The sequence below is a fragment of the Theobroma cacao genome, chromosome 8, assembly GCF_053813885.1.
Source record: "Theobroma cacao isolate CCN51 chromosome 8, ASM5381388v1, whole genome shotgun sequence".
NCBI classification, from domain to species: domain Eukaryota; kingdom Viridiplantae; phylum Streptophyta; class Magnoliopsida; order Malvales; family Malvaceae; genus Theobroma; species Theobroma cacao.
Genome location: NC_142646.1, coordinates 2,300,605 through 2,311,399, shown reverse-complemented (window position 1 = coordinate 2,311,399; position 10,795 = coordinate 2,300,605). Strand labels below are relative to the sequence as shown.

Here is a 10,795-nt window from a genome sequence, read left to right as displayed (position 1 = left end):
CCGGTAAGATTACCCCCGTCTCTGTGGCGCTTCCAAGTTTTCTTCCTTTTGTCTGCTGGCTCTGCCCATGCACTACGATTCTTTGGACCACTTGAAATCCACGTCCCGAAATTCTTAATCCACAAAACTTTCTTCCCTTTTCTGACCCTGTTTAAAGTGGGAAACTGGTCCCCATGATTCGTCCTGTCTCAAGCCAACCAACATTGATCAGATGATAGGAGAATGGCATGAAAGTTAGTCATTATAGTTAGGGGGAGTCCTGGGTCGAAGGAATGATAAGGCCATGCTCTTTGTCCCTCCATACACCTCATCACCCAATAAAGGAATTCCCATGTACTTGGCATGAGCACGGATCTACTTCACAAGCATGAAAAAGAAACAGATTGTGAACATAAATTAGAATGTCATGAGTTCTTTTAGTTGTCAATTACTGAGCTCGAATCTATGGAAAAAGAAAAAAAGTTACATCTGTATTCGTTCATGACGAAATATGCACTCAATAATTGCTTAACTATCTACATAGAAGCGTCTCAAATAGAATGCTATATGCGAGGGCGAAGCTAGTTAATTTTTATTGAGAGGTCAAAGGTGAAGAAGAATAAAAGTTAAAAATTTTTAAAACTAATATATTGAACTTAACCGTTAATAGCATCTAAATATTTGTCTCATTGATTGGTGCATAATCTTCCTGTCTAAAGAGTAAGGTTCGAATCCTCCATTCTCTAATTATAAAAAAAAAAACTTAACCATTAATAATTAAAAGATTTATAATAAACAATAATTTTATATAACATTTAAATCAAAAGAAACAAAAAGAAAAAAACTTATAATAGTTCGACGATGGCGATATATTTTTTAATATAAATAATTAAATTATTTGTAAGAAATTTATCATCCATTTTGTTTCAAAGTCTTATTTTTCTCAATATAAACGACTAAAAAATTAATATAGTCAACATCTAATATTTTTATTTTATTATATTTAAGTTTGTAATACTAAATATTAAACTATAATGTAAAAAATATAAATAGTTAAATACGATATACAGAATTAATAATTTCTTCTTATACTCAAGATAATTTCCTTTCAACTAAATATAAAACGTAAAGCACATTAAAAACATATACTCAAGATAATTTTTTCTTATATAATTAGAATTAATAAAAAATAACATATTAGTGAAATTTTAAACAACAACCAATAATGTAACACTATAACTTATATTTGCTAATTACATGTACAATAATTTTTTAATTTTTAAAAATTAAAATCTTTAAAAATAAAATCCACATAACATAAAATAAAACCATGACAAGTAGGAGATATAACCTATATAACAAAAAAAAAAAGAATGTGGTTGATGATTCTTAGAACTTTAAAAAATAAAATCTATAGAAACTTAAAATATATGAGTAAATAGAATATAATTGAAATAAATAAATAAATAATAATAATAATAATAATAATAATAATATAAATAAAAAAATTACCTCTTTATAATATCACAATACAAAGACAAGAAAGAAAAGAGGAAAAATGAGTCGGAAAACTTAAAAAATTAAAAAAATTAAAAATTTGAATAAAATTAAATGACAACCTCATTTTATTATTTTTTTAATTATATTAATTATTTAATAAAAAATTATTTTGAAAAATTATTAAAAAATATATACTATATAAAAATTTTAAAAATTTTGGGGGCCATGCAAAGGGACGCTCCGCCCCTGGCTATATGGTACCTGATGAGTACGGCCAGTTTCCAATCTCCACTGAACCAGTGCGGAACCACCACCAGCCAGTACTTCAATTACTTTGTATCTGATCAAAAAAGAATTACACTTATCTTTCTCCAATAGTTATTGAATTATCACAATAAAACAATGTAATGAAGGACTATATATCACCTACTAGCAGCATGACGAGCCCGTCCATGATGACTTAGTCCTGGTACAGCAACCATCCGGATGCGGTTATTCAAATCACGATCATTCCGAATCTCCACACGTCCGGTAGAAGGTGAAGGCAGCCCACAGTGAGACTGATGTATACTCTCTGGATCATATGTTGCTTAAACTGTTCCGACAAATGGGAATGGGAATGTTCATCCTGCCATTACCATACACCAAGGATAAACTTAAGCTAGTTTTGTAATTTACGCAGCTCGAAGCAACCAAGAAGAAAAGAGGAACAAACAAAATAACTAACCTATGCAACAAGAAGCAATCCACTAGTGCCTTTATCCAATCTATGTACAATCCCTGGCCGAACAGAAGCTCCCGCACTTGCGCCATAACAGAAACCTTCATCATCAGAAACATTCTCCGCGTCTGAAAGAACTTCCTTTTCCGACGATGCCACTGTTGGTAAACTGCAATGGTGAAGAATTCGATTTACTAGCGTTCCAGTGGCATTGCCAGGTGCTGGATGAACAAACTCAACAAAATAAAGCAGTGCCATTTGCAAATGTCAGAATCTTACAGGTTACAGCCCAAAGTGAACTTTGAATAAAACATTTTTTTTTCGAATCTTGAATTAAATTACCATGTCTGGAGGTTTGTTAAGGACAAGAACACGGTCGTCCTCGTAAACTATATCCAACGGTATGTCTTCAGGTTCTGCTCTCAATGGTTGCAGCTCTGATATCACGCAATTAACCTTATCCCCATGTCTCAGACCATGCGAGACCTACTCAGAAATGAATAGTTAAACCCAAAATTATCCAATTGCCTTTCGCTTTAGAAATTTAATAGTAGAAGCAAGAAAATGAATTACTTTGTCGACGACGCGGCCATTGACCCTCACGAGGCCTGATTTTATACTGGATTGCACTCGAGCTCTGCTGATGCCTTGAATTCGAGAAGAGATCCAAGAAGCCAGCCGAAGCTTGCCTTGCTTGGTCCCATCGACGGTTTCTTCCAGTTGAACGCCGGCATAGATGGTTCTAATCGGTTCTTGAGTTCTGGCGGTGCAACCGGAACTGGGTCTGGCTCTGGCTCTAAGGATTCCGGAAAGAGTAAAGGGTAGTACTTTAGGATATCGAGGGGAGAGGAAGACGAAAGAAGGGGAGATTTGGAAGGCTTTTGTTGAAGGAAATGGGCAACAAGAGTAGGAGACCACTCTCCTTTTACGCCCAACTCCAACACCCACGCCCCCAACGTAGAGCTTTGTAGAAAAGAAGCATATTTTACGTTGGGCCAGAGTAAATATATTGTTTGTTCTTGAATTTAGCTTAAGATAACATGTTAAATGAAAAAATATATATAAAAATTTTAAATTATCTGAGATATATATCATGAAATTCATTCCCATTTTTCACAAATATTATTTCTGTCATAATCGATGGGCTTTATCATTTATCATTGCATGGCAGATTCTGTCAAAGTCTCAATCATTAGAGATTTTGATTCTGGTGGTGGATGATAGTATCAACAAAGCTAGTTTCATTGTCTAATCCCAAAAGCAAATTTTAGCAGAATAATCTCTGAGACAGAGAGAGATTAGAGTGCAGTTCCAATTCCGTTTCCTCTTTTGTACACAGAGAAGACAGACATTTCAGAGAACTGAGATGGGCATATTTATACAAACAAACAGAAGCTAAAACAACATGGAATGAGTTTATTCACAACCACATTTGCTGGATTGTGTGGGAATTGGCGTTTGAAGATGGAAAGAGCCAGCCAAGCAGCTGGATGAGTTAAACAATGGGAGTGTTCGAGCAGATGATTCTAACTTGCTCTCGCCCTATTTAGTTTATTCATGGTACAATCAGTTACTCATCTGTCTTTTCCATCCCCATCTTGCGTTCCCCTTCTCATCATGGCTACAAATTCCTCATAGTTGATTCTTCCGTCCTAGAGTCATGTATCCGAACACCATTTTAAAGACATTATATGAAGAATAAAAGGGGAAAAGTAAATAAACAAAAGGGTTACTAGGATTCAGAAAAGAAAATTACCTTATCAATATCAACATCCTCAATGACTTCATCTATTGTAGCCTCATCTCCCATTCCGTACTCAGTCATAGCATGTCTTAATTCATCTCTTGTGATAAAGCTGAATGGAAATAATAATAACGATAAAGTCAATCCAGTCATGTTAATTTAGAATCATAGGCAGAGTTCATAAGAAAACTGGATGGTTCCTGACAAAACTTGCATTGCACAATAAATTTAAGAGGGAACAAAGGAAGGAAATACTGCAGTATACTAACCCACTGTTATCCTTGTCAAAGAATTGGAAAGCCTTGTATATGTTATCTTCCCTCTCAAGCCAATGTCGATGCATTGTAGCAGTGATGAATTCAATGTAATCAACGATTCCATTCTTGTCAACATCAGCCTGGTAGAATAAAGTTCAGACATTCAGAAGTTTCCAGCTTGTTTCTTTACGTCTCAAGGCTTGTTTCATTAAGTAAATGGATTTTATAGAATAGTTCAATAACTCTTACAGCATCCATAAGCTGCTGTGTTTCTGCTTCGGTTAGCTTAGATCCCAATCGAGCTAATCCAACCCTGAGTTCTTCAAGTGTTATCGTACCACTGCCATCAGTGTCAAAGTTGTTGAACATGTATTTCAAGCCCTTAACCTCTTCTTCTGATGATAGGTTTTCTGCTATCACCTACCAGCAACCCAAATTTCAGATAAAGATATCAGCTGGCACGAAAAAGAACGAAAGAAAAAGAAATTTGTATTTTTATGCTTGAGTAAAGTTATAGAATAACTTCTCCAACACCAAGCAAATGTGCACCCAGATGAGCAGTAACTACTTGAAGACTGTAAGATAATAGCCCCCACATTATGTACATCGACTATGTTTTTATCCAAGAAACATATTCCAATCACCGTTGAGTAAGCAAGTTTGACATGAGTAAAAAACTAGACTAGAGGTATTACTTGGATCATACCTTTAAGGCAAGTTTTTTGAGCTTGTTCATTACTCTGAACTGCTTTAACCTGCTAAGCACGGCACTACCGACAGGTTTGTCAGATGTATCACCACCCTCCTTCATCCATGGATGTTCTGGTTCAAATACACAACATGAAAAACATTAAAACATTAATGGCCCACAAATTATCTGAATATGTTCTGCATTAAGGATGAATCTGATATTCAAGGTTTTCAATCCAACTCCGAGATGATCCTAAGTTGAGTTGATTGAACAGAAACAAATTAAAATGATTTTGCAACCCCGACCCTTCCCTACTCTCCCTTACTTTTTGCACGCCCTTTTTTATTTGTCCAGAAGTATTTGCCTAGTCAAATTTTCAGAAACATATGTTTTTACCTAGAGCTTGGGAAGCTGTAATCCGTCTCTGAGGGTCCCTTGCTAGCATCTTCCTTAGGAGGTCCTTTGCAGCATCAGATATAGATGGCCATGGCTGGCTTTTTAAGTCAAGATTACCTTCTAAAACTGCTTTAAGGATTTTTTCCTCAGTCTCTGCACCAAAATTATTTATTAACAGATGAAAAAGGCGTCAGAACCAAAATCAAACCTTTTTCCTTACAGAAAAAGTTAAACTCTCAGAACGGTAAGATATTGACTCCAAATTAAGTCTCTCTCAGAAAATTAAAGGGAGTGACAGCATGAGAAGACAAGCAGCTAGTCAGTTTGAATCCACCAATTCATATTGTTTGAATTTTCATACATATGTACTACTTTAATCAAGTTCCATCTGAATGGTGATTGATTGTTCTCATTTCAAATTTCTATAGTACCTCACCGACTGAAACAGGAAATTAAAGTGGTTTTGCTGTGCTGGGGCATTTTTGTGTTTCCCTGCAGCTTTCTTGCAGCAGAATTCTGAATATATCCATACAAATAAATAAAGAAAATTTTCACATACCACCCCAAAATGGAGGCACTCCACTGAGAAGAATGTATAAAATGACTCCAGCGCTCCACACATCTATCTCCTTGCCATATTTCCGATTGAACACCTCTGGTGCAACATAGTATGCACTTCCAACAAGGTCCCTGTACCATCTACCTGAAAAGTTAGGTAAAATTCAAGTGTTTGGTAGTGTTAGAGATTATGAGATTTATGATTTCTATAAGAATCAAATACAAAAATAAATTCCAGAAAATCAAACTGAAAAGCCAAAAAAAAAAAAATAGTTGTAGTGTTACTTTTTTTTTTTCATCCATCATTCACTCATAGGAAAAGAAATTGAGAAAGGAGGCTAATATACATACATGGGATGTCATCAACTGATCCATATTAAATTTTCTGATGAAATTTGATTCAACTTGCACCTAATTTGGTTTAGTTAATGTTAATCTCGATAGTTCAATAGCAATGACCACCCAGTAAAGAAAGATATCCGCCTTTGGGTTTACCAAAAAATCTGAATTACACAGTGAAATTTTACAGGCTACAGCAATACCATTTTGAACACTGATAACTATAATCACATCATGTGATTAGATTGGTTTGATGTCACATAGTGGAAACTTATAGGGGCAATGCCGCAAGGCCAACCCAAAACAAATAGGTATGATATTACATTAAACCTAAACCATTGGTATACTAAAATTCATCCTTTTTATATCTTTTACTATGGAAAATAATAATTGAAAACAATTTAATCATATTAATCTGTCTCTAGGATATTGATTTTTTGACAATTTTTTTATGAAATACTAAAACTTGACTTAAAACTAAAATAAAAAAGTATAAACATAAAATAATTTGAAAGAGATTAGAGATTTGGATGAAGCTATATGATAATGTCTAACAGTATCAATTTCATGACAAAAAAGAAAGACAAAAATATATCATCTAGGGTTTGAAAGTTAACATAGGTATGTATATATTATAGGATATGTACGATTTTATATTCTTAATTTCACCTTTGTATCTTTTATTTTTTTATGTAAATAATATGTAGTGACCTGGCACTTCATATAAATATATATATATATATCAGATTGTAAATTTTTTAATTCAATGAATCATTTCTTGGAAAACGATTCGGTTTCCTTGTCCAGAAGGATTCTCTCAACCCCGATTCCTCTTCACCTTCGATTTTCTCAGAAGCAATCAAAAGAGCAAGCTTGAATGAATATCAACTTCCAGAACAAAAGCATTTTAAATCAAAGAGAACCGGTAAAAAGTAGTAGGAGAAGCTTTCCTTCCTCGATGAAGACAGAGAGTCCAAAACCAGTGGCCTTTATTGGAGAATTCTCATCCTTGCTAACCAGCAAGAAATTCTCAGGCTTCAAGTCTCTATGCATAACCCCCATAAAATGACAGTCATGCACCACTTTCACAATCTGCCTACCGATTGAAGCCGCTTGTCGTTCTGAATAAGTCCCTTTAGCTATGATCCGATCAAAAAGCTCGCCACCTGAACACAACTCCATTACCAAGTGCAGATTATGCCTATCTTCATAAGCACCTTTGAACTCAACAATATTTGGCTGCCCCGTTAGATGCTGAAGTATCAAAATCTCTCTTCTAACAACCTTTATATATTTGTCAGAAGTTAGTTTACGCCTTGAAATAGACTTGCAGGCGTATTTTCTCCCTGTTGCCTTCTCAGTGCAGAGATAAGTAATACCAAACCGACCTCTCCCCAGCTCTTTATCAAGATCATAAAAGGTAGTGATGTCGACGTAAGGTTTGAGCAAAATGGACCCAATCTGGGATGATGAAGGATTTTGGTTTTCCGAGGCTGGTTTTTGCCGAGGTGGGTTAAACTCTTCTCGAGCTGCTTTAGGCAATGGTTGATATGGGCGAGGGGAAGAATCAGATGAGGAAGAGATTGGGATTTCATGAGTACCGGATTTCCTCAAGCAGAATCCCTGAGATTGGCAGAGTCCCATTGATGGCTGTTAAGAAAGGAGTTCTTTTTTCTTCTGCTGTTGCTTTCGTGATTAAGGTGGCTTAGCCTATAGAGATTTTTTTTTTTCAGTTTTTGTGATTGGATTGTGAATGATTTGTTGCAGGCGCATCCAGGAGAACTTTTTTAAGAGTAGTTTTCGATACACTGTTGCTTTATTAGGTGCTTTCCTTTTGCCCCTTGGATGGTCCTGAGTATCATTACTCACCCTTTTCTGTTTGCACAAACTATCCTGTGCTTTGCTTGCCCCGCTTTCTAGAGAGAGCAGAGAAGAAACAAATAGCAAAAAGGGGCGACGGAAAGGATTCGGAGTTGAGTTTCGTGTTTCAGAGCTTACTTTGGTTGTTAACAAAGGATACGCTTTTCTATCTGACCGTTTTGTTTCGGCCATTTGCGAGAAATCCCATCGAAGCCCAATGTAAAGTATACAGTTCCTGATTGTTGTCGTGCGTACCTCGCAGGCCCAATCCTGGACAAAGCCCGAGAAGCAAAGTAAGACGGAGACCACCTCCCTGGAGGCCGAAATCTAGGTCCAACCAAAGTCCTAAGTAACACCTTTTTGTTGTATTCAAGTGCAAAGCCGAGCATGACTTTGTGGTGTGTAAGACCAGACTCGGTCTCTCGAACTCCCAACGTCGCCTCAATCCAAGTCTTGTTTGATAGGTACTAAACTAGATAAAAGAGTAAGAAAGAGTTAGTATTCCTTTGAATAAGATAATGATCTGTAACTGGGGAATGACAGGACTGATTGACCATACCAATTTGTTTTAATTTTTTTATAAATTATTTTATTTTTCATGCTATGCTCATGGTTGGATTTAGTATAAAACAATTTGAATTAGTGTAATATGGCTGTTGATGTTACTTTATAAAATTAAATCTTTTTTGACCTTTTTTGAACTTGATTGAGATGTACCCAAAAAAAGAAAAACATGGCGGCTTTGAGGAGAATGAATAAAATGGACCATTCCCCAGCAACCGGAAGGAAAGCTTAAGGAAACAAGCAGTTATTTTGCTTTGTTAGAAGCTAGTTTGATTTCAGCTGGGATCAGTCGACGACTTTGACCAAGAACTCTCATCAGAATTTAGAAACAACACGTTGGCTCCTGCCTTCTGCTTAAGACGAAATCAGAGGTTCAATTGCAGTGCTTCTTAAAGAATGCGGCTCTTCCCATGATTGACCTGCTTGTTTTCTTTCTCAACCAAGTGGCCTTCCTTGGCCGATTTTCTCGTGATTCAGCCGCTATTTTTCCATCCCCAGGATTCCTTCTTGCCTTAGTTTTTTCAAAAACTTGATTTCAGGATATGCTCTCTTCCAATTAATGGACCTTAGCCTCTGCCCTTCTCCTTCTTTCATCATGTCATGTTTTCCAGCTGAAGAGGCAAGGGAGTTGTGCTGCTCAGCAACTTCAGCACTTATTTCTAAACTGTTTTATGCAATCTTCATCTCCGTATTTGCAGTGGGTTAGTTCCTTTTTACTTTTGTCTTATTTGGTCTTTTCCATTTGAATCAGACAAAATGAAACAAAGGAAGATCTTTTCGGTTCATCCTAGAATGTTCAGAAGTATATATCTAGCATGTTTGCTAGAAAACTATGGTGTTAAAACTTATCAGAATCTGGTTTTATGTCTGCAGTTGGAGCAACTTTAGGAGCCCTGACCGGTGCTTATGTTGGGGCAAAAACCAAGATCGATTGTCTTCGTGGAGCCACGGTTGGAGCCATAAAGGGCAGTTTTTTCTCCATCAAGTTCTTTAAAATTTTACTCATAGTTTGCAGTTCCGATGACGTGGCAACGAGGGATCTCCTCCAATCGGTAAGATTACCCGTCTCTGTCGCGCTTCTAAGTTTTCTCCTTTCCTCTGCCCATGCACTAAGATTCTTTGGACCACGTGAAATCCACGTCCCATAATTCTTCACACACAACTTTCTTCCCTTTTCTGATCCTGTTTAAAGTGGGAAACTGGTCCCCATGAATCGTCCAGTCTAAATCCAACCAATATTGATCAGATGATATGAAAATGGCATGACTGTTCATAAAATTAAAGAGTAGTCTTCTTTATCTTAATGCTTGAATTTGAATTTGGCTTTTGATTTAGATAAACGCATTGGACTCTACGTTCAACCAAGTCCCCTGGAATATCCCCGAATGGTTGTCAAAGGAATCAATACAAAATATTCCAAAGATCAGAATCACAGAAGAAAACGTATGGGATTCATCCAGGAATAGGATCTCCTGCTCGATTTGCCTCCAGGTTTTTTTTTTAATCTATTTTTCACTTTTTCTTTTCGCTTCTGCCCCTATCGTTACTGCTTGTATGATTAGCCAGTTTTCCTGTCAGTTTTGAGTGTTTTGACTAAACTCCATTGATTGAAACAGCTTTATGTTGATCATTCTTGTATATGGTTTCAAATTTCCAGGATTTTTTACAGGGGGAAGTAGTTCATAGCTTGCCACACTGTCACCATATGTTTCATGTTTCGTGTATCCAAAGGTGGCTAGTGGAGCATAAATCTTGCCCACTGTGCAGGAGAAGTTTTTGACGCTCAAAGTGGAAGACAGAAAATTATGCTGGCGTCTGTCACCAGTTCTGTCTTCTACTACTTGGAAGGTTTGCTAAAACCCACTCGTCATGGACAAAGCTTCGATTCATGTAGTACAAGCTCGACTAGGAAGCTCTAACTAAAAAAGGACACATAGCCACAACAGAATTCTACTAGGAATTCAGAATTTTGTACATACAGTAGCTCCTGATATGATTTTTTGTATGCATTTATACCCATTTATTACATTAATTTCTGGGAAACCCCAATTTTTTTCAACGTGGAATCTGTCTGTTTCATATTGTTTAGATGAAACATGTAGCATGAACTTCAAGCCAGCTTGGGTTTTGGTTCCCATCAGCGAGTCATTGGCAACTAATTCCAACGAAATTTCCACGTAAATTAA

At 36.3% G+C, this 10,795-nt stretch overlaps 3 protein-coding genes across 3 annotated transcripts; 1 reads left to right on the top strand and 2 right to left on the bottom strand.

The window, feature by feature from the left end:
* Positions 1-234: 234 nt before the first annotated feature.
* LOC18591615 (RNA pseudouridine synthase 2, chloroplastic-like) lies at positions 235-3,552 on the bottom strand. The gene is given in 8 exon segments (XM_088809035.1): positions 235-354; positions 1,741-1,819; positions 1,906-2,032; positions 2,035-2,107; positions 2,207-2,434; positions 2,543-2,686; positions 2,774-2,996; positions 3,536-3,552. Coding segments are annotated over 8 exon segments (1,011 nt in total).
* Positions 3,460-8,091, bottom strand: LOC18591614 (calcium-dependent protein kinase 29-like). The gene is made up of 8 exons (XM_088809188.1): positions 7,132-8,091; positions 5,848-5,987; positions 5,289-5,441; positions 4,908-5,023; positions 4,451-4,621; positions 4,214-4,341; positions 3,957-4,056; positions 3,460-3,852 (listed from the first exon to the last, which is right to left on the bottom strand). Exons 1-8 carry the CDS (start codon positions 7,827-7,829, stop codon positions 3,775-3,777), a joined length of 1,584 nt encoding a protein of 527 aa, XP_088665314.1. The 5' UTR covers positions 7,830-8,091; the 3' UTR covers positions 3,460-3,774.
* A 931-nt stretch (positions 8,092-9,022) lies between these two features.
* Positions 9,023-10,668, top strand: LOC18591613 (NEP1-interacting protein-like 1). The gene is made up of 4 exons (XM_018125649.2): positions 9,023-9,310; positions 9,483-9,661; positions 9,945-10,100; positions 10,267-10,668. The coding sequence occupies exons 1-4, from the start codon at positions 9,169-9,171 to the stop codon at positions 10,387-10,389; spliced, it is 600 nt and encodes a 199-aa protein (XP_017981138.2). The 5' UTR covers positions 9,023-9,168; the 3' UTR covers positions 10,390-10,668.
* The last annotated feature ends 127 nt before the right edge of the window (positions 10,669-10,795 follow it).

Excerpts from the sequence above, each read along its gene's own strand:
- LOC18591614 (XM_088809188.1), bottom strand. The coding sequence starts at position 7,829 with ATGGGACTCTGCCAATCTCAGGGATTCTGCTTGAGGAAATCCGGTACT. Across the intron at positions 5,024-5,288 it reads TACAGCTTCCCAAGCTCTAG|AACATCCATGGATGAAGGAG; the intron begins GTAAAAACATAT and ends TATTTGAACCAG. Across the intron at positions 4,342-4,450 it reads CACAGCAGCTTATGGATGCT|GCTGATGTTGACAAGAATGG; the intron begins GTAAGAGTTATT and ends TTATTCTACCAG.
- LOC18591613 (XM_018125649.2), top strand. The coding sequence starts at position 9,169 with ATGGACCTTAGCCTCTGCCCTTCTCCTTCTTTCATCATGTCATGTTTT. Across the intron at positions 9,311-9,482 it reads CATCTCCGTATTTGCAGTGG|TTGGAGCAACTTTAGGAGCC; the intron begins GTTAGTTCCTTT and ends TTATGTCTGCAG. Across the intron at positions 9,662-9,944 it reads CGAGGGATCTCCTCCAATCG|ATAAACGCATTGGACTCTAC; the intron begins GTAAGATTACCC and ends CTTTTGATTTAG.